The sequence below is a fragment of the Rhinolophus ferrumequinum genome, chromosome 16 (genome assembly GCF_004115265.2).
Source record: "Rhinolophus ferrumequinum isolate MPI-CBG mRhiFer1 chromosome 16, mRhiFer1_v1.p, whole genome shotgun sequence".
NCBI lineage: Eukaryota > Metazoa > Chordata > Mammalia > Chiroptera > Rhinolophidae > Rhinolophus > Rhinolophus ferrumequinum.
In genome coordinates this window covers 35,025,135-35,049,606 of record NC_046299.1, presented here as the reverse complement: position 1 = coordinate 35,049,606, position 24,472 = coordinate 35,025,135, and the positions used below count along the sequence as shown (strand labels likewise).

Below are 24,472 nucleotides of genomic sequence, written 5' to 3'. Positions count from 1 at the left end.
TAACTTGCCCATGCTGTCATAAAATGGTGCAGGCAAGATTCAAGTATTGAGCTTTCTTTGCCAAAGCCCATGCAGTCTCCACTGTGCACTGCATATGACTAGGTTTGGAAAAAAGAGAAAATTAGGATGAGGCAAAAGAATTTGTGTGGTGCTACTTGATATGTTTTCATCTCTCCAGACCTCCGTTGACTAAACTGAAGGAGCTAGAATGGATGACGCACAAAGTCTCATCCCGTTTGATTCTCTGTGATTAGATTAATCTGGACTTTACCCTTTCCCAGGAAACCTTATCAAATGATTAAACTTCTATGGGCTTCACTTTCACTATCCACCTTCCAGGAGAGATGTCACACAGGTAGAAATGCATAAATTACATGGGACTGTAGGGCTATAAACTGATTTGTTTACCCATTGACCCCCTGGCAAACTCTCAGGGCCAGTCTCACTCTTCACCTCACCAGATTTCCTTGCTTTATGCTTTAGCGACAAGATTAAGGCCATCCATATCTCCATAACTTTTTTTTATCTGCATCTCTATACATTTCCAGCCTCTCCTCTTTTCTGCTATTTTTAGAAAAGAAAAGGAAAAGAAAGAAATTAAGAAATGTATGTTTTCCAAGTTCTCCAATTTTTATTGTTCACAATTTCTTCCCCTGTGGCCCCATTTCCATCTTCCTGGATTCTTGCATATTTCCATCATAAGGAAACTCTCTAAGACCCTGCTAATTCCTCATGCTTCCTCCCTCATTCTTGTCTTCCTTTCTTTAACCAAATTTCTTGAAAGAAAGAACCCTTCATTCATTCTCTCACTTCCTCAATACCCAGTCACTCTATGTATCTGGATTCCATTTTCACCACTTTATTAAAACTTTTCTCCCAGGTTAGTAAACCTATTGACCTTTTCTCAACCTCTATGTCCTTTGGCTTCACACTTGCCTTTTACACCGCTGATTATCCCCTTCTCCTGAAATCTTCTTGGTTTCTGAGGTTTCCTACACTGCTCTGATTGCTGACATCTCAGTTTTATCATTGTTTTTTTCTTCCTTTTGAATATAAGAATTTTCCCAAATTCTAAACTCAGTTCTATTTTCTTCTCTATTTTCATGCAATTCCATCTAGTTTCATTGCCTCAGCTATTCATTCTAGGTAAGCAAACTTTAAGTTAATTTTAAGTTAACTCAAGCAAGAGTTCTTATCCCACATTTTGCATTTCCTGCAGGGCAACTGCTTTTGAGTGTCCAACTCGCATGTCAAATTCCTTATATTTTTAGTGGCATACCACTGTGCCTCCTAAACGGATTCCTCCTCTATAGTCCTTCTAGATCTTCTTAATCCCAACTACAACCCTAATTTTCCCCTTGCCCTTCACATTCAATCAAGTGTTAAATTTTCTGATTTTACGTCTTCATTCTTATGCTTCCTCCCATAAACGGTCTCAGAATCACCACTTGGATTTATAGACTCCTAACAAGATATTCTGCCTCCAACCTCTCGCTCTAATTCATCTTAGAAAGCATTCTCAGATGAGGCTACCAAATACAGTGTCACAGTGACACTATTCCACTGTATAAAATTGTCAATTACCCTTATCCCAGCATTCGGTGTTCTTGGTGAGCAAGCCCCAGAACATCTGTGAACTTCTTTGTCACACACCTCCTCCAACTTCTTTTACTCAGTCTCATTCTAGCCAATTGAAATGGCTCATATTTCCCATACGGGTATTGCTTACCCTTTTCACTCTATTTATATGGGTATCTCCTATACTTCCAGATCCATGTAATAATACCATTTCATTCATGAAGACGCCCGATTCTCTTCATAAGTGTCACTCCCTTTTCAGACTCCCATAAATGTGTATTCTGGACCCTTTTTACATTCTGCCTTGTGTGATGATTATTTATGTATACATTACATCTTCTGTGTTAGAAGCTAGCCCCCAAGCCAGGATCAGTGCTATTCCTTTGATTCTTCTCGTAGCCCCTAACAATGCCTTGCATATGGAAGATCTTCAGCAAACTATTAGTTGAATGAAAGAATGACTGAAGGGGTAATTGTTTCTGGGAACCAGACAAAGCGTATTTATTTCAGAGATGTTGATGGATTGAACTGCCATTCTGAAGCTGTGACTCTGCTCTGGATCTAGAGATCCAACAAAGAGGGGCCTCCCAAAGTGAAATTCATGACTCTGTGGGATCCCTCTCCACCCAAAGCCCCCTGAGCTCAACATTCAACTCCATCATTTTGGGCCGATCATATCCTTCCCCTTAGTTTCATTCCACACTGACCCTCACAGCTATTCCAGCTCTAAGGGCTCCACTAAAATGGGCGTTTTACAGTTCTCCTTGAGTTGGGCACTTGGCTTTTCTGATAAACTTATCCATAAACTCTGCAATGAGGAAAAATCTGGTGGACTGCTTCCAGATAGTGCACATGCATTTTAACCACTGTCGTATAGCGTCAATACTCTGATATTTGTAGTGTAACCTATGAAGCATTCAGGTAATGAAAACAACAAGCCAGAACAGAGAGAAAGAATAGGGCTAGGCATCACGAAACAAAAGTTTAATGGCCCTAAATATATGCCTATGTCTAGAACTGATGTTTTCTTTAAAAGTGTCGTCCTTAAATGTTTCTATTATAGGAGTATGGGGATGGAAGAATAGAAGACATAACAGACATACTCAAGGAATACTCCATTCCATAATATTAATAATAGTAGTATTAATAATTTCATATATTATTATAGTTATTATTATTCTAAAAATTTACACAAATAAATAGCATTGGTTAAGTGCCTCCTGAGTAAAAACACTTGGACACAATCCTTTCCTCAGGTGTTCCCATCAATCCTCACAATATCATTATAATGTTGCATTATACCCAGTTTACAGATGAGTTAACTGAGTTGAAGTTCATATCGTGTTTCCCCGAAAATAAGACCGGGTCTTATACTAAGGTTTGCTCCAAAAGATGCATTCGGGCTTAAGGTCAGGGGATGTCATCCTGAAAAATCATGCTAGGGCTTATTTTCTGGTTAGGTCTTATTTTGGGGGAAACACAGTAGTGGTCAAGTATCTTGTTGAAGATCGCAAAGCTAGAAGGGCAGAGCCAACCACTTTCAAAAATAATGGAAACTGAGAATCAAATATAGAACTCATTTTAAAATGAAAAGATTCAAAATAAATTTTACAGCTCAATAAAATGATGTCTAATTCTAGGAACTCATGCATGTCACTGATATGAGTGTGCAATACGCATAATAAAGCAATGTACTTACTCTCTGTCGATCACAAGGCAGGTTACAGCTTCTGCAGCAATTACATTTGCTGTTCTCACATCTTCCCTACATAAAAAAAAAAGAGAGACATTGAAGTAAAATAATCTTTAATATCAAAGAAAGGTGTTCATTGTGATTAATTCAGGAAACATACTAAATTATGTATACTCTTCTGATTCACCCACTTCCAGATTTAAGCTTCGTTCGTGTTTCAAATGTCTTTGTCCTGAGAAACAACCTGTTCTTGTCATGAATCACATGAATCCTACAGTTATAATCTGGTAGCTATAATCTTCAAACGTAAAGTTTCACTTACACACGTGAAATAAAATTATATATCATCATTCACTGTGCTCTTTGGGGAATTAACGAATTAATTGGACAATAATAAAGATAGCAATGAACATGCATAGAGAAAAGGTTTTAAAGGGCCTGAAGATATATTTCTAGACATTGAGTATCTAATCCTTTTGGGTGTGAATTTGTCATTATAACCTTGAGAACAATTGGTCTGTTTTAATTATTTCCCTACTTTAGAGACCCTGTTTTTAATGCAACTAAGATTTGGGCAACTTACAATACATACACGTATTCATCTGCACTAGAGTTTCAACAATATTTGACAAATTTTAATCACACTGACTGAAATTTGTATATACTCTCTCTTTAGAAGCTTCTAATTTGTCACTGTAAGAATATCTATCAACGTCTTAAACCTTTAAAAATCTGCCCTGATATCTCTGTCTTATCCAGCAGTCAAAGGTGGATTTGGTAAAGTAACATTCACATTACATATTGAATTATTAAAAATGTAATGGTACCACTGTCATGAAAGCATTATATACTTAGACTGTACTCTTTTCCTAGAAAAGTAAAATGTCTAAGTTAATATAATTAATGATGAATATAAGTTTGAAAAACATTACAGAGTTACGTACACAGGAAATAATATAGCGTTATTATATTCTAAAGATCATCAAAACATTATATGTCTTTAAGAACAGGCTATGAAATCTTGAAAATACAGCTGTTCCCAGTGAATTTTTATTTTTTTCAAAATACACGAAGTTTTCACACATACTTCTGAACTCGGTATTTTTTTCTACTGATTTTTTGTTGTTACATCATGCTGTTCAGATTACAATTGCTTTATAGTAATTATTCATAATTAGTAGTTGGTAAAGCAACTTTCTCCTTACTAAAATTCTGTTTTGGAAATACCTTGATGATACTCTTAAGCATTTATATTTCATATAGACTTGAAAATAATTTTTCCTCTTCAAAAGAAACCCACATTGGGACTCCGGTAAAGTTGCATTACATTTATAAACTGATTTCAGAAAAAGGACTTTCTGATTATATTCATTTTCCATACAAGAACATGGCATAAGTCTCCACTTGTTAAGGTCAAGTTTTTTTTGTCTTTAAATACGATTTCTTAATATTTTTCAATTGGGTCTTGACATTTTAAAAACAATATTCTTAGTTGTTTTATATCATTAGTTTTTCTTATGAGTTACATTCCTTTCCCATTTCTGTTTCTCACTGGTTACTATTATGAAAGAAAAAAAGCTATTGATGTGTATGTTTAATCCAGCTATCATACTAAATTCTCATCTGATTCTAAAATTTTTATTACACTCTCCTCAACTCCCAGTATCATCCTCCCAGTTACTCCCAGCACATACTCCCTTCCAGTCAAACTGGCTTCCTGTCAATTACTGAACACCTCATCTGCTTCTTGTCATGAGTTCTTCTTAACATGACTTCTCTAAGCCCAGAAGTCCCTCTCCAACTCCTTGCCTAGTTCATCCCTGCTAATCCCTTAGATCTCGGCCTAAGTGTCCCTTTCTCAGGGCTGTCATCTGAATTAACTTGATCAGCTTCCCTGTTTATCTGTTCTCATAGCCTTAAGTACCTCTTCAACCATCTCTCACAGTTTGTAATTGATGCATTTACTTGTGTGGTTACTTGTTTAATGACCCTATGTGCCTCCTACTAAACCACATGAAGGCAGGTTCCATGGCTAGTTTTGCTCTCCGTTTTATTCGGAACGGCTGTCACAGAGGAGGTGCTTAGTAAGAGTGTGGTGCGGAAACAGCACACTCATCACAGTCCTGGGCCCTTGGGCCCCAGGCTTTGAGGCACACAGTTGCTTTTACAAGACAAGCTACAAGCTTCCTCATCAGTCAAAATAGGATGATAGAAATGCCCACTCACTGTGTGGTATTAAATGAGATAATCAAAGATTCGTTTATCACAATGCTCGGCACATAGAGAACAGTGTGTTCTGCTGTTTATTACTTCTACTTTTTCTGCCATGTCTGTCCTTATGAAGGCACTGTCTGTATGAAACATTCCTACCCAAAAACAAAGTACAGATTTTCTTTTTGCTCCGTAAAAAAATGGTCAATATATTTTCAACTTCATTATCACCTTCTGAGTGGGAATTTTCGGTGAAGTGGACACAACACAGGAAATGACAGTAATACGTATCAAGTTTGTCATAAATCGTGTGAATGGCTTATTTCTCAGGAGGTTGCTGATGGCAGCATATGTTATTACAAATAGCAGTTAGTGTAAAAAAAAAATCTTATTACAACTTTATAGAACACATCTTATCAAATTCAACTTTCCCTAAAACGTAGTTCCATATTGCTGATTTAGAAATTGCTTGTCTTTCAAAATATATATAAAATAAAACTTTATTTTTATAATATTTTCTATGCATATGAATTAAAAAAAACAATTTCATCACAAATGTTTAACATTTTAAGATTTTATCATATCCTCTGGCCTAAATTGGATAAACTTTTAAAAATGAATGCAATTTCCTTGCAACAAAAAGAAACTACATAGATATTTTTAAATGTAGATAAGAAAAAAATCGAAAATCAAGAGTGACAAAGCCAATAAAATTGAAAGTATTTTATTTTAAAAAGGAAAATTTGTAAGTTATAGCCTACAATTAGTCTTAGTACCTAGTAGAGTGACATAGATCAAAACAGAAGAAATGAATAACACGGAGGAAAAAACAATCTGTTAAACAATAGATTATATTTGCCAATTGATGAGCATCTAGTACATATCAGGAATTATATTAAACAATGAACATAAATCTCATTTAATGCATATAACAGAGGATGAGAATTTTATTCCAAATTTACACATGGGGATAGAGGTTAGGTGAACTACCCAAAGTCAGACATAGCTATTGAGTTGCAGCCCTGGAATCTGAACACATACCTGGCTGGCTTCAAGGTCCATGTTCTTTCCACAACAGTCCACTGGTGGTACACTCTGCTATCATATTTCAATTTGACAACAATTCTAAACTCTAATGCAAAATAACTTCTGAGCAGTAAGTAGTCATAATTGTCTCTCTGTCCACCAGTATAAAAATATATTTCATTCTTAATAAAAACAGCATTAATATGTTTATGGGTGCTCGATTGCAAAGCTATTCCAATAAACCACTGTGAATCTCAAATTATTAGAATTCCTATCCATAGCTCTTTCCTAGTCCTGCTATGCTGATTTATAATAATATTACATAACAGTAGCAAATTACTCAATATCAAGTTTATTCAGTGCCAAGTTCATGTTGCCATTACATTGTCATTGTATCTCTATTATTAAGGTGCTTAAGGCCGTTACACCTGGATGTAGGTGTCTAGAAATGTCGTCCCTGTGTACTCAAAGAACCTGCTGCTGTGACAGAAAAAAAGTACTATCTGACCTGTTATTGATATATATATCAATCCCTTATTTTAGGAGAGACGATAAAAACTTCTAATGAGAGAATATTACTCAGAGAAGCTGACAATACTATGACTTACTGTGCATACTTAGATCCTTTGTAGGTCCAAGGACCATGGTAAAAGAAAATATCATTTGGATTCAGATATAAAATATTACATACTCATATAATATAGAGGTTCTAAGAGCTCCATGTTATTGAATTTGTCTCTGTCCATACATTGCTGTTATGATACTAGTTTACCCCAGAACATCTGCCAAGTTAGTAGGGGTTTCATGTAATAATGGTTTAGACATGGGGAAAAAGAAGAGAGAGGAAGACAGTCTTATTTTTAAAAACTGAGCATTCTTTCATTTGTATTTTTTATCAGTTCTGGGTGTTTTCTAATTTCTAATAGAAGAATATGTGAGATTTTGAAAAAAAACAAACAAAAAACATTGACCACAAGAGAATTTTATAACTAGAGTTATAAAATAATGGACATGCTACTTACTTAAAAACTTTCACTGAACACATATTGACTGCACATTCAGCACACTTTTTTATAGCAAGTAAATGTACATGTATCTACATAACAGTCTAGGCCTAACATGTACATTGTCTTTAAAAATAAAATCTCATATTCATCCATTGTTGTACCTGTATTAGCTGATTTCAGCGTGACATTTAATAAACTGTGCTATTACACAAGTAGCTACTGTTTAGCAGATTAACAGATATTTCACAAACTTGCTATTGATTAATGAATAATTACTATCAAAGCTATGCCATTTAGTATTGTTCTCTGTTTAAGCAGTTTTGTAGGAGTTAGAAATTCCTTTCAATGAAATCATACAGCATGAAAAATACCCAAACATATTTACAAATACAGTTTTCTATTCACTGACTCTGATATTCTTTGAACTTCATCACTGGAATCTTCATCATCACTGTATTCAAAAGCAGAACCACTGTCAGTATCTGAATACTCCATAGCAAAGTTTTCACACCGACTCTTCTTGTTCTGAAGCAGTTCCTTTGTATCTCATGACTGGTAGAGAACTCAACAGTAGCTTGCTATCTCAGGGGAACGCAGAGTGTATGAGGCCAACGTAGACGATAGTTCATGCAAAGTTGCTGTCCCAGTGAGGGCTCTCCCTTTCCAGCTCTACAGCAGCGTGAGTGCCGTGAACAGTCCTAGCATTCTCACAGTGCCAGCCTTCATGGAAACTGACACTACTCCAATTGCTTATGAACTTAGGCAATTCATGGGTTGGAGCCCTTTATTCTCAGTCAAGTGTAACGGTTTAATGCCCACAGTTTAGTTTGGATGACATAGGGCAAAATGAACCCTATTCATCTCAAAATCAAAGTTACTACAAGTAGGATATTCAAAGTGGATAGGATATGACAAGCATCAAAGAGCCACGTAAAGTGAAATTATACTTTGAATTAATTATACACTAAAATTGTAGAGTTTGGGACAATTTCAACTGTGCTATTTGAAAGTTTGGTCCCAGAGCAAATAAAAGTTCTCAAAAAAAAAAAAAAAAAAAAAGGTTGTATCAGGCCACTCACTGACTCTACTTTCTATTAGTCATGAAGTTATTCCAACGTACTTTACACCTCTCATATTCTAACAGAACATACATACTAAGTGTAAAATGAATTAATGCATGTAAATAAATGCCTGTCTTCTAACCAAGCTTGGCAGAGAGTAAGCAATCAGTAAATAACAGCTTGTCATCATCACCACTACCACCACCATCATCATCATCATCACTGTAGGGTCCTCTGACATCTAGGAAGCACATGACCCATTTGAATAAATATACCGTGTTCAGCCATGTATAATGCGCTACCATGTATAATGTGCACCCACGTTTTTGTCCCAAACTTTCAGGGAAAAAAAATCTTTCATTTAAAATTTTTAATTCAATTTTTTATTTGTTTACATTTAAGTACTTTTTTTGTATTACAAAGGAATTTTAGCATTTAGTTTTTAACATATTATGGTACAAGAAATTTTATGTAACAAATAATTACAAAACACAAGAACAGATACAAGGTACAATAAATGTTATGTACCGGTAACAAATTTATGATATTTACGCACCATAGAAGGCCAAGAACTCTTCCTTGTTGCAAGTTTGTCCTAAGTTCAACAAAACCAATGATCCTATTCCAGGGCATTATTTTGCATATGGATATCATTATTGATTTCTAGAGTTACATTTTTAACTCAGAAGCACAAATAACAGAATTAAAAACATTTATAGAGATATGGAATTAGTACTACCCATGTATAATGCACATCCTTATTTTTCCCTCACACATTTGGGCAAAACAGTATGCATTAATCAGGGCAAAATATAGTACTTTCCTTAAAAAACCTCCTTCCCTAAGTTTTTATAATAATATCAGTCTCCCAATTCTTTTCTGACATCACATTCTCAATTTATTTTCCTGAATCTTCTCTAGTTCACTGTAATCTAGATGTTTCTCCAAACTTCTTTTTATTGCTCTGACTTGGGGAAATCTCACATAATCTTATAGCTATTAGTTTTATATTAATGACTTCCAAGTCTTCATTTCTAATGTTTACTTCTCTCCTACTGGCCAACCCTGTCTGGAAGTTCCATTGCAACCTGTAATTCAAACTTACTTCATATTCTTTTAACCTCAAAACCACTATTTTCCTTGGGTTCTCTGTCTTGGTAAATGATATCACCATTCTTGCATTCACCTAGGCTCAAAAGATTAGATTCATTTTTTTTAAATCTTCTCTCTCAATCCTTGCATGTGTTGATTACATTGGTTCTGTCTTAGCCTTTCCTCTTACATCTATCCATCCTTTGCATTTTCATAGCCACTGTTTCTACTTTGGATCATCACCACCATTTCTACCCTAAAATGTTAATATGGACTCACAACTGATCTCTCTGACTCTCTTCCTTTCAGAGTCCAATCTTTTTGAAGACATTAAAAACTAAGCTTGGAAGGATGTGTTCAGTTAGCAAGATGAGTCAGGAGATGTATTTTCTAAAAACAAATACATCATATGCAATAGCCCCGAGATAGAAAATAGCTTATTGTAAAACAAAAAGGTTGGAATTCAGGGACTGAGGAAAAGAAGGCAAGGGGCAGGAACACATCATTCAGCACATGTAGGCTACTCTAAAGATTTATTTTAAAATGGAATTGACTAAGTGAACCCTTTTTCCTGTAGCATATTAAATAAAATCTTAAAAGTTAGTTCAAAAGCTTAAGCTTAGAGAAAATACTCTGTATGCCATAATGAAATAAAGAATCAAGAAAATAATTTTAGATGAATAATTTCAGAACACTGATGGCCTTTCCACTGATTAAAATAAATGTTACTCTATAGCCTTTTATATATTAAAGAACATATCTAAACACAAAATGTGACCTCTTTTCTTTATAAGTTTCCAATGTAGAATACAGGAGTAATGAAAGAACAAATACATTTTTAAAAATAAATGTATTATCAAGGATATATATCAAATTATGATCACCATAGAATTGAGCATAGAGCAGATCCTCTTTCTGGAGTCCAAGCAAGGCAATGTCTGCTTTCTCATCAATAACAGAGACTCACGACATAAACTTAAAGAGAATACTTCTCTAGGTAGAACAATTATTAGTGTTATCCATAAGGTAACTCCAAAGTTTATTCTTCGTGTTAATATAGAGGTGAATATTTCCATTTACTGTATCAATTCACTTTCTGAAATAATGCAAATCCTTTTCGATCCATACCCATGGAAGGTCACAATAAGAAAATCACAGTAATGAATTTGGAAGAATTTTAGTTTCATATTTTTTTTCACGTTACTCCTGCTGGGTTGATGGTATAATGAATTTTTATGTGATATATGGACTTCATATTCTATGGCATACTCCAATGACAATGAACATAGACATTCATTAGGTTGAACTAGGTGAAACTGCCATTTTTTCTGGTTAAAAAAAAAGACCACTTTTTGGGAATTTCATCTGGTTCGACCTTATAAGTGGAATATGCAAAAGTGAAAAGAGAGGAAAAAAGCAATTGCAGAGGGATATATATTGCTATGTCTTTCTGTTGTGCTTCCTTCGGGACACTAGCTTAACTGAGATTTAACAGTTATCCATACTGCTTCCATATTTCATATTTGAATGCATTCATTCCTCTGAACGTTGATGTCATTGATGGCTTTTTTTTCTTCTATCTGGTCATTAAATATAATTTTCTCTACATTTCATACCTAGTAAGGAATAACCACTGAAAAAAATTCTGAATCCTAGTTTTTGTTGTTGCTAGAGGACAGATGGCATTTACTCTGTACTCTGACTTTGAATATTACACTCTTTTGCAAAGTCATACAAATCTAGAATGTCTCCCCAGACTATATTTTATGGAGAGAAGGAAGAGCTTATTGCTCTCATTTATTCTGTTACTTTATAGTTGTTTAGGAGTACAGACTTTTAGTATAATGCCATTGTTTTCTTAGGGGCCCTTTTGGTCTTTTTCTGAATGATTTCAAGATGTCTTAAGAGGGGGGAAAAAGCATTTACTAAAATTTTAAAACACAATCCTGAAATGCAATATAATAGATGTTCTCTTCATTATCTCAAATCAAACACTCATTTTCCTGTTAATTCTACACTTCCCCTTCTGTTATCTATATTTCATAAAATAACCTGCATTAAGATAAATCTGATGGTTGGTTTTACTTTTCATATATTGTTCATGTAATTTTGTAATGTAAGTGGCCAAAAAACAGTTTGAATTTTGGGAGAAGATATTAATAGACAAAGTATTTCATGGGTCTAAATGGTCATGGTATCTCATGCATCATGGGGATCTCATGGCCGTATGCTTTAATGAATAAAATAATGCATCGATCCTTTCTGTTTTCTTTGTTTCTTCTGCATTTCACAGAGCTTAAAATGTATTCTTCATTTTTTCCTATCTTTCAAATAGAGAAACAGGAAGCATGTTGGAATCACCACTGGAAGTTTTGTGCTAATAAATCTCAATGATGCATGTTTGAAATGAATATTAAGTTGAATGGTCACATTTTCCAAAGGTTTCCGGTGGCCGGTTAGCTCAGTTGGTCAGAGCAAGGTGCTAATAACACCAAGGTTGCCTGTTTGATCCCCATATTGGCCACTGTGAGCTGTGCCTTCCTTAAAAAAAAATTAAAAAAAATAAAAAATAAAAAGTTTTCCTAAAGTGCCCTCAGGCCAGGAGGGTGTTCTCTCCTGTAAAAATTTCTACGCAACATGTCAGGAGAGTTTCTCCTATTTCTTGTTCTATCGCCAAGTTAGCATATGACCTTAAGGAAAAGCCCCATTTTCTGTTTCATTTTTCACATTTGAAATGGTGATTGAAATCACTGCTCTGTCCTCCTCTGTAATTAGTTAGAATTTTAACAAAGCAGAAACATTTTAAAAGTTCTAATTATCATGGTTTTCAATGCTCCTGGGATGATTCATCCTGAATCCAAGGATATTTCTTTAGGTAGAAAAGGATATTATAAGTCTGCAACTGTGATGCACTATCTGAATATGTAAGCAGCATATCATGGCATGGATTTTCATATTCATAATTTTATCTGTGATTAATGAAATGTATTTTCACATAGAAATCAGACATGTTCACTTGAAATAATATATTCTCATAATCAGAAGTCAAGAATATAATAAATGTCTATGAAATAATATTTTGATAACTAAAAATTAAAATTCAGATTTTAATTGGGCTTTTTTAAGGAAGAGAAATATCCAGAATTTTAAAATAGAGTTAAATTGTAAAAGATTTCTTATTTTTTCACTTGCTTATCAAATATTTCTTATATTGCATTAATTGAATAAACAAAATTCTTTGGTGAATTTAAAATTCAGTGCATCTAATAGGCTATAATTTTATCCAAATTGAAGATTAACTTTGAATCAAAGATACACAGAAGAAACAACATAATAGGTAAAGAAAGGAAAGTCATGGCTATGTGTACACAAGGCTAATTGGATAAAAATTGCTAAAGCCAAATCACTGCATACAATATAAACTACAGTTGTTGTTAGTTAGGAAAAGCAAACAGGGTATTAGACTTACTGTTAAATATATCAATCAATTTTTGCCAAGAACTTTGGTATATTAGACATGCCCTAACTCCATAGGACTATAGTATTCTGTGTAATAGCAAAGTTAGGAAAAATGCAAATATCTATCAATGTGGAATTTATTAAAATTTCATAAGATAAATGCAAGGGAATGTTAAAAAAATATTAAAATAATGAAAGAAAACCTGTATGTATATCATCTGCATGATATCTTCAGTGAAAAGACCATGGTGGCTGAACTACGAGTGTATGCTCTCATTTATATAAAATACACGATAAAATAAGTATACACTGAAATGAATAGATCGCTGCAGGATGACATAACAAAAAAAGTAATTACAATCAGGGAAGAGAATGCATGATTAAAGGTCAGAAGAAGGAGGGAGAATGACTTTTGTAGCTTTTGAATTTTATGTTATATGCTTGAATTACCTATCATAAAACAAATCTTTTTTAAAGCAAATACATGAAATAACACAAATTGACTCCTACAAGCAATCTGTGGGTAGGGAGCCTGGCTAGTAAGTTGTTTTACTCTCCTGGAAGGCCTCATCGGTGTTGATTGCATGGTTAGCTGCTATCCATCCCTGGGCTACCCCTCACCGTCACCCCAAAGCTATCCTCAGCTAGCAGAGCTACAGCTAACGTATGCTGGCCTATTCTGACGACATTGGAGAGATACCAACATAGCAGGTGCAGCAAGTAAAAACATTTGACACAGTATTCTCCAGTGTCACTTACAGCACTGCCTTTTGCCCTACTTTCACCAGCAGCAATGACAGAAACTAGATGACAAACTAAGGAAAGTATTTTTTCAGAAAGGACATCTGATTATTAAGTTAACACCTTTCACAACTGTTAGGGTGGTGATTTGGATCTCTTAAAAGGTTAAGATACCAATTGTATGTGTGTGTATATATATATATATATATATATATATATATATATAAATATTTCATGTATTTCATAAATATTTCATGAAATATTTTTATATATATATATAAATATTTCATGTAGATATCCATGCATGTATATAATAGTTAATATTTTAATATTTAATATTTCTTTGAGATTGTATTTTTGTCATTTCCACTAGCAATCAGAAAATAAATGTTCTCTTTATAATAAATTTTCATAATTTAATCACACAGCATACATTAACTGCATATATTAAGTCATAGTAAATCTTTGCACTGAGAGTAGAGCCTAGTAATTAGAAGAACAAATGCAAGAGTTATTTCATCTAGGTTCAAATATCAGATTTGCCATTAATTAGCTATGTGATCTTGAGTAAGATACTTAAGTTCTCTCTGCTTTTCAATTTTCTTGGGAAAATAATAGTATTTAGTAGGGTTAATTTTATGAAGAATAAGCAATGAAACATATGAAAAGCATCTAGTGTCTGAGTACTAAAATTACTCAATAAACAATAATTATACAATACGGTTATTATTTCATTTCTATTATTATAGCATGTCTAATCCCAATAGATTCTATTCACTCTTGTTTACCTACTGATGGATCATCACTACTTTCATGCCTCTTCTATTATATTAACCTAGAAAGTTCCTCAAGAATTAAAAGTCATTTCTTCATAGTAAGTCCTTCTGTTGTTAATATAAAAACATGGTTCAAAATTCAATGAAGGGTTTCAGATCACATTGACTAAATTTTCTACTATGGCTTACCCTCTAATCTGAAACCTGCAGAAATTAATGAAACTAGTGGTATATAGTATATATACACAATGGAATACTATTCTGCCACAAGAAAAGATGAAATAGTGCCATTTGTGACAAATGGATTGATCTTGAGATTATTATGCTAAGCAAAATAAGTCAGACGGAAAAAGTGGAGACCCATATGATTTCACTGATATGTGGGATATAAAACTGAAAGCAACAAGGGAACAAAACAAAAAGACAAAGAAAAAAAACCTCATAGACATAGACAATAGTTTAGTGGTTACCAGAGGGTAAGGTGGGAGGAGGGTGGTAGATGAGGGTAAAGGGGATCAAATATATGGTGATGGAAGGAGAACTGACTCTGGATGGTGAGCACACAATGTGATATATAGATGATGTATTATAAAATTGTAAACTTGAAACCTATGTAACTTAACTAACCATTGTCACCCCCAATAAACTTTAATAAAAAAAAAAGTTTCATGCTATAATACAGAAAAAGAATGACGTCCATCCATCCATTCATTCATTCATTCATTCATGCAAGAATGTAGGGTTGCCAGATTTAGCAAATATAAATACAGGGCACACATTTTTATGTCAATTTCAGGTAAACAATGACTATTTTTTGTTTAAATGTGCCTCATGTAATAATATACTTATAGTAAAACATTATTCATTATTTACCTGACATTCAAATTTAACTGGTGTCTTATATTTTATCTGGCAATCATAAATAGACTCTAAGGTACTGTCTTCGGTATAAAAAGGGGTAAAGGACAAAATTCTTGCCCTCCAAATGTTACAATCTAATGGGTAAGACAGATTATTGATAGTTCTAATGCAGTGTGATCAGAGTACGTCAGAGGTCTGACTAAGTGACACAGAATTACATGGCAATGCCTCAACCCTGACTGGAGATGAGTGGTGGGATGAATAGCTTGATGGTGCAGAGGCTCACGGGAAGCTACGGGAAGTAATGATGCATCAGGTAAGAACTAGTACGCATGCAGAAATTTGTCAACAGAGAAAGTGAGGTGGTCATATCACTAGGAACATCCTGTGGAAAAGTATGAAAAAATCTTGTGTGTAGCAAACAGCGATTAATTCATAATGGCTGAAACTCTTGAAGCAAAAAGAAGAGGAAAGAGAAATGAGGCTAACAGCGTTGCGACTGGAAAAATTATAAATGGCTATATATATCAACTATACAAATATCTTTAAAAATCCAACAGATTGTTTCATCACATTCTCAAACATATATAAAATCTCTCAAGGGGAGAAAAAAACAGGATTAGCAGGAGGCAAAGAGCAGACAATGTACTCCCATTTGTCTGGGATTTATTATTTTGTTTTTTTGTTGTTGTTGTTTTTCGGTTTTTTGTGTGCTTTTATTGTTTTTTGCTGTTAGAGACTAAAGTGAATTGTTAGGGAAAAAGTATCAAATTCTTCAACTGTAAGAAGAAAAATATATAGATAAAGTCATTGGTAACAATGTTATTACCAGGAAGTCTTGCCTGATTCACACCACCCATGGTTCTCTTACTCCCTCTACTCAAGACCCCCCATATCCAGTTTACTTGATATTAGTAGCTGACAGATAGGGGATGTTTCGAAAACTGTTCTGTAGTTGTCCTTTGTGCTCTGGGTCCTGCACAACTCACTGCATCTACTCTGTATCTCACCTACCACACTCCATTCAGAGCCACTTCTGTATGAGTGCTGAGGTCAGGGCGCACTGAATATCGCCCTTACTATTACTAAACGGTCCTTAATTGAGCATCTACTACATTAGGAGCACTGGGAAGACAGGTAGCAAGAGCCATGCACTGTTACTTTGAATATATAGCTGAGAACCCTGATGCACAAATGGTAACAGCATAGGGTCATTTAAAAAATAGCTGTGGCACAATTGAAACTGACCAAAAGTTTTAGCTTCGATGATACTTGGGAGAACCTACAATTACTGAGCATTTCTCTAAGGTGTTTGCCCCTTAAAAGTGAAATCTTGTATTAATACAGTCATATGGCATCAGAAAACCATTCCTCTGAGAACAGGCCACAGCCTGTTTTTGTACAGCTCTCAAAGTGTGAATGGGTTTTACATCCTTAAAGAGTTAAAAACAGAAGAAGCAAAAACAAACAAAAAAGAATATGTGACAAAGACCATATGTGACATGCAAATCCTAGAATATTACTATCTGTTTCTTTACAGAAAAAGTTTGTTGACTCCTAATTAGATGAAGGAACTGAATGAACATCAGAGAGATTCAAGGACTTGCCTGGAGTCACACAGTTAAAAAGTGACAGATGCAGATTTTAAATCAGAATCACCTATTCCCAGTGTCCATGTGCCTTCCAATAAACATGCTATCTTTCTGATCTTGGAAATATCGAACCTTGCCAGTTTCTAGGCTGTGGTCAAAGACTGTTATTCTGCAGGTTGTATTAACCTTGACCATTCTAACTGGATAACAGCATAGATGTGAACTTTCATTCACCAAACTCCAAGTTCACTGTTGTATACAAAACACTACCTTGCCACTCCCTTCCATTCTTGTGATTTTATGCATCTACTTCTCCAAGGCAGAAAATCTAATCAGACCAAAGTGCTTAATTAATGTTTTCTCAGCCAACAAAAATGACTTGCAGCTAATTACTTAGTGATTCAACAATAACTTTTGCAGATTTTAACTACATCTAAAATAACTAAAAGAAAATGCTTAATCAATATAACCTGTAGTTTAATCAAACATCATCCCATTTGATAGATTTTTAAAGATCACACAGCAAATAACCTGCTAATTAAATAATGTCTCGATTGGAACTTTTAATAATCTTAATTAAGGCACCTAGTGGTTTTAATTATGTGTAGCTACAGCACGATGCTCACAACCATCCATTGCTATATTCGTTCTTAATCACAATTGAGAAATCTATCTTATCTCACAACCAGATAGTCATAGCTGTCTAGTATTTCAATTTGTAGAACAGAACACTGTTAGTCATATCTTTCCATCAGATACATGTTGTATTTTTTTTAACTCTGGCCCGGATTTTGGGCTGATATCCTTTATGAACAAAACAGCAAAATCTCCTTTCCTAATTCAAAGTGCATTTAAAGGATTAGCTTTATTCTTACTTCCCTCCCTTCTTTCCTCTTTTTCTCTCTCCTTTTTTCCCTTCTTCATCTATCCTTCAATCCATATATCCATCCACCCATTCATCCATCCATCCATCCATCCATCCATCCACCCAATCTGTGTAAGAAACCATGTTACAGACTCTCACAGATACAGTGATGTATAATGTATTGTCCTTACTCTCAAGGAACTTTTAGTTTAATAAAGGGAAGTATGAGAAGTTGGAAACAAACCTTTATTTCATGCTAATGATAGATTAAAAACTGAAAATATTTTATTTAACAATAAGTAATATTTTTTCAGTTATCACCCCATGCCAATTTCTGTAACAGAGATTTACACTTTCAAACTTACTTCATCTTCACAACAATACTATGATTTAGCTACTATTATAATTTCACAGTTTGACAGATGAAAAACTGAGGTAAACAGACACTAAGCAAATTTCCCAATGCCATAAAGATGATGAGTGGCACAGCAGTGATTCAAATCCAGGTAGTCTGACCATAGGTACCACATGCTATACACACACCTTGTATCACAATTATCATATTTGACCCTCACAACAAGCCTATAATAGATACATTTTAAAGTGTCATCTCAGATTACATAATCACAATTCTCTAATAATTTCCTTTACTCTAAGCCCACCCAGGTGAAACTTTAATAACCCTCTTCTTGCCAGTAAGCTATCATGCTCATAGCTCCTTACACATAGCCTCTTGGAGTTAAGTAGTCATCACTAACAGGTCCTGATCAAACTGGCCAATCAGATTCTGCTTAGGGGGAACTGGGACTCAAGGACATTTGTACCTGAAAGCAAGTAAAAACTTGGGAGCTCTGGCTGAATCATTGCCACCACATGGATAGAAAAGACAGAGACAACAGGTGTACAGCAAGAAAGACTGAGAAATGTACGTAGAAATCTGAAATAAGAAAGATAAGCCTACTTGTTTTGAATAGATTTCTTGGCTGCTGATTATAGTTTTTGAGAGGACCAAGGAAACTTGGTCCATAATATAGCTCATTATCCACCCATTATGGATCCCTTCTGAGTCATACAAGTGTGAGTTGGATTTTATTACTTACAATTAAAAGAAAAACTATTACACATTTGATATAGATATTCACTTTCATTTTTCAACTGGGGGAATTGAAGCTCCAGGCGTTTGTGTGAGAAACACAAGCTAATTATGATATAAGGGGTGGTGGGTAATTATAAATCCCACAAGCTAAGTATATATGAAGAGATCTGGAAGGAAAAGAAAGAAACTGCAAGTGGGTAGAAACCTTTATAATGCTGTGTAAACAAGGAGACATTTGTCAGGTCTTCAAATATTGACAGAATTTATTTTTGTAGTGATAGAAGAGTGTTCTAAAGAGAGGGTACAACATGGATGTGTGGAGAAGTTCAGCTTCACAAAAACCAAGCTGGATTGAGGGCATATGGAAGATTCAACAAGGAAGGTAGACTGGGCTATATTATTGCAGACAGAGAATACTACCAGGCTGTAACATGTGTGCATTTGAAATATTTATTTAAGGGCATGCAGGTGACATGATCGTAAGCTTTAAGGAGATCCTCTGGCAATGTTGTGTGGTATATGAGAAGAAACAAGGTATAAGAAGACCCCTTAGGATTTCAATGAGAAGACTAAAAGAGCCTGAAGAAGCAACTCCTCAAAATCCATGGTTTCTTCATTAGGAATGTAAATAGTCTGCCTAAATAGAACTCTCTATCAACATCCCTTCCCCATAGCCAAGAAGAACCTCCCACCCCCCGACACACACACACACACACACACACACACACACACACCATAAAATTATGTGGATAATCACAGAGGGATATGAACCACCAACACCAACTCTGTTGAAATGACACATCTCTACTGTCATAGATCACTAAATAGTACGCATGGCCTTTGTTTTCACATCCATAAAATGTGTTTCTGTGCAGAGGGCAGGGGAAAAGACAAGTGTAGAGGACCTAGATAATTATGATAAAATGTAATTCAAACTAAAATTATGTATGCATTGGTATGGCCAGAGCACAGAGAGGTCATCTGGTGCCATCTTGTCAGGAACACAAAATTTAGGCATTACCTTCCTGGAAGAACTTACCATGTATCGAATCTTCTTTTTTTTTTTTTTTTAAATTATTTCAGGTATACAAAACAACTAGTGATTAGACATTTATATACCTCACAAAGTGATAACCCCAATAAATCTGACACTGCACATAGTTATTACAATAGTATTGACTATATTGCCTGTGCTATACTTTACATGCCTGTGACTACTTTTTAAAATTATAGCTGACATTCAATATTATTTTATATTAGTTTCAGGTATACAGCATATTGAATCTTCAAAAATAGAGTTATCCAGGCAAGGTAAGAGGTGGGACAAAGTGGGGTGGGGTAGGAAGTGGGCAGACATTTTAAGCAGAGAGGATCCTGTGAGCAAAAACACATACATAGTTAAAAAAAAACAGTAGAGAAACTACAAACATTTCTGTGTCTTTAAAACACTACAGTGAGAGTCAGGGAGTAGTGTGATTATCAGGCTAGAGATGGGGAGGGAAGGAACCAGGTCACAGGAGGACCTAGAGAGAGGTTCAAACTATTTAACACAAGATATAAGCACTGAACTCTCAAATAACCCTACACAAAGTATCTCCAGGAACTTGACAGCATGGAGGCATTTCACCTTGACCCTCAAAAACAAACTATTTATATCTAGAGAAAGCTAAAATTAGATAGGCTTAAAACATTCCCATAGACATACACAAACGAGATCATCTGTCATGTCAGCAACTAACTTCCTGAATTAGATTTAAAATATCTCTTAGTGTCAAAGCCATAGAATGGCTAAGACATTAATAACCAACATCTTTGCTAAGGGATTTTAATGAGAATAGAGAAACATCACAATCTATACTATCTTTTGTTATCTACAAATCCTATAATCCTGGTAAAAGTGTCAACAGAGGCTGTCATTACACTGCTAAGGGAGAAAAAATTGTTAAAACAAAATGTCAGTATAATAGCTGATGTTTTTGTGCATTTTCTTATGTGCTAGGCAATATATCATGTGCTCTAAATAAATTGTCTAAAGAAAAATCTGAAACTGCTTCTCCAAAATACTTCTCCACCACGTTTTCCCACCTGCAACTTCCTATATTGTATGACCATAAGAACATGGTCATTGGAGTCCAACATACCCAGTTATGGACGCTCTCTATTAATTTCTATACACCCTGGAAAGTTGGGGAACTTAATTGTCTGAACTCGTTCCTTTAGATAAGTTACTAACCTTGTTGAGCCTGAGTTTGCTTATCTGTAAAAATAGGACTATGATATCTACGTTGCAAGAGTGATAAAGATTCAATGAGATAATGTAAATGAAGACCTCTGGGACAAAATTCAGCACTTACTGGCATGAGGGAAAATTTTCTTGGCCAAACTTGTTCACGTACCTTTTTCAGTCCAATGGGAGGTACTTGTATTTGGGCATCTGCTTTTGTTTGGTAATTCAACTTTCATAAGAGGACGGCAATCCAGAACGTGCAGCTCTGCACACAATTGGTCACATAAAGTAGCAACACTACAGCTATGGTGGACTGATTGCTCCAGGGTGGTGTCAGCACTGTGGGTAGATCATGCTTCTTTTGAGCAATTAGTATGTCTATATTTTATGGACTCTGCCCTTTTGCTGGAATGCACAGCTCCAACTACGCCCAGCTTCAAGAGACAAACTGGAACTCCCCAGAACAGATTGTGGTTCTGATTTTATTCTCTTTTCCTATCAGCTCCCAATCTCCATATATCCCATGTCCCTTTTGTCTAAATTTCCAGTATATTTTTCCTAATAAGTTGATCATTCTTCCTTCCTCTTTTTCATTTCTCTAAAAGAAAACAACTCCCCCCCAAAAAACAAACAAACAAACAAACAAAAACAACAGTGAAATGAACAGATTCTCAACAGTTTAAAAATCAGAGCTCTACTGTGTAGACATCCTCAACCGCTAACCAGGTCCTCTAAAGGCTTAGCATTACCTTTGGGATTAAACACATAGTTCAGGACCCTGATCTCTGCTCCCTGGGTGCATGGCAGAGGGCTTAGGACATGTGAAGTGATGGGATACAGGACAGAGCAGAGAAGACAAGGAAGCACCATCCAAAGCCAAGAAAACCTCTTTGGCACTGCTGTTTATGACACATTTGTGGGAGTTGTATTATTATTGTTATTGTTGTTTTAAGAACACGTAAAGTCTTTTGGGGGATAAGGCATTTATATCTAAACTAATGGTAACTGTTCATTCATTTCCTTTCTCCAGATGGCCAGGAGGTCAAACCATATACTTTCCTGACTGAGAAAAATAAAATAAAATAATAATGATGATAATAAAAACCTTGGAAAAATAAGCTGGTTGTATCCCCTTTCTCTAGTTTGATAAAAATATTTTTAGAAGTTGCAGCTGCTCTATTAGGAAATGATTGAGTCAGGGGAAAAAAAGGAATATTCAAATTTTATGTTCAGGAAAGTAATGTGATTTCCAGAATCTTCTTACCATATCACTGACTGAAGTTCTTGATTATGTTCCTAGTCTCATCCCTTCTGGGACTTGTGATGACTTTCTAATGACAAGGTGGTACCACCTACTCACTAATATCATCCTTCTCCCTCAAAATTAATACAAAAATTCCCTAGACACATTTAGTATCATTATAATAACTGAGAAGAAGAATGTTATATGAATGGCTTATGTACATTTTCAAAGGGCAGCTTTTTATAATAATAAACTAATCTGTAGAATGGGCGAGTGCCAGGTTTTAAACTTAGAACATGATGAACACAATGAGAAGATAAACAAACTACGTAGCTATTCCATTGCCCTGCTTATTTATAGTGTAACAGAAGAGAAACAATTGGCCACATTGTGCATGACAAAGCAAAATGTGATCCACTTGGACAGTGATATTTGGAAAAACTAAGCAAAACACACCAGGCATGTTTGATAGGTCATTGTTTAAAGATCAAGCAAGAATATAGGTGCTTCTTTACCATCTTGGTGGACATAGCAGGGGGCCAGAGATCTCTAAAAAAAAAACAAGTACACACTCAAAAACTTTCACAGAGCTCTTTTACCAGCTAATCATGGAGGTTCAAACTGGTCACTTCTCACACATCTATGACTTGCATGGTATAATTTCATTGTGTAAATAGGTATTTTAGCATCTTAAATTCTCTGGAAGATTTTAAAGAGAGAAAGGAATATATGAGACAGAAAAACTGAACTCAACATTTGTGTTACTCCCCACAAAAGTTCTGGGATATCTGGCTGTCATTCAACCTGAGTCTTGATCGCCCCTCTTATAAAATGAAGATAATGTATATAAATATTTAGCCAGAGTGTGTGTGTGTAATTTGAAAAAAAAAAAAAGTTTAAAATAACCACTGGAACCCAGACAAGTGCTGTATTGTGTTAATTCAGTATTTTTTGTGTAATACATTTGTACCATGTTGATACAGCCTAGGCGATTATGCCAGCTATATGCTATTCCACATGGCAAATCATAGTTTCTATCTTATTTATGGTCTCTAAGCCAGTATTAAAACAATAAACAGCAGAATTTTTGGACTGACAGATAATACCCAAAGGCAACACTGGAAAGTTGCCTCACATCAGAGAGCCTGCACTTCATTACCTTAAATAATAAAAATTTACCAAAACTTTGTCACCTTGAGAGTTAAGCAGTTGCTACTTTTAAGATCTTTTTCATATTTTACAAAAATTCTATCTAGGATATTGAGACAAGAGATAAAGGACAAACTTTTAAAAACTCAAATGATTATTTACAGAGGTAATTCTGAAAAACATGTAATAATCTTGTTCACAATACTGTAAATATTTTGAGACATTGTGGAGGTTGGAAAAAGTTTCCCAAATGACTCACTGCTCAGCAGGCTTTGTGTAAAAATGTCATTCCTCAGACTCTCAAACTCATTTGAGAATTTAAAATATTTGGGTTAACAGTTTAGGTTTCATTATAAATCCAGTTTCTTAACTGTTGCTATAGTGATGAAAATATATCAGACTAGATAGAGAAGACTACAGATGTGTCTTCCTTGATGCTTTCGGTCTTTGTCTAAATGGACTGCTTGGACAAAAGAGGATCTTTGAGGTAACCAGTCTATGGATTTACGATGAGCTGAGAAAGCTGAGAAGATATTTCTACTTCTGGGTAACCTCTGGTTCTGGTCATTCTATTGGCTGGGATTTGGCTACCCTTGTGTTTCTATTGCAAAATTTTCACATCCTATCATTTAACAGCATTCTCTCTATGCTTTCAAGACCTCATTCAAATCCAATCTGTCCAATGACACTTTCTCCAACAACTGTGATCTGCACTGATCTTGTGGGGTTCAGTACATCCTATGACATTTAAAGATAAAGTGAGGCTAAACCACACACACATGAATGTGACAAGAT

At 34.9% G+C, this 24,472-nt stretch overlaps 1 protein-coding gene across 3 annotated transcripts in view; it reads right to left on the bottom strand.

Moving 5' to 3' along the window:
- Positions 1 to 24,472, bottom strand: part of PRKG1 (protein kinase cGMP-dependent 1) — a 1,124,480-nt gene that overhangs the window by 126,578 nt on the left and 973,430 nt on the right. For 2 of the 3 annotated variants that reach the window (XM_033130095.1, XM_033130094.1), the window contains exon 8: positions 3,278 to 3,343. In XM_033130095.1, the coding sequence (XP_032985986.1) occupies positions 3,278 to 3,343 (66 nt within the window). Of the gene's footprint in view, positions 1 to 3,277; positions 3,344 to 7,924; positions 8,051 to 24,472 lie in introns of those variants that run through there. The other variant, XM_033130096.1, reaches the window with a different exon arrangement.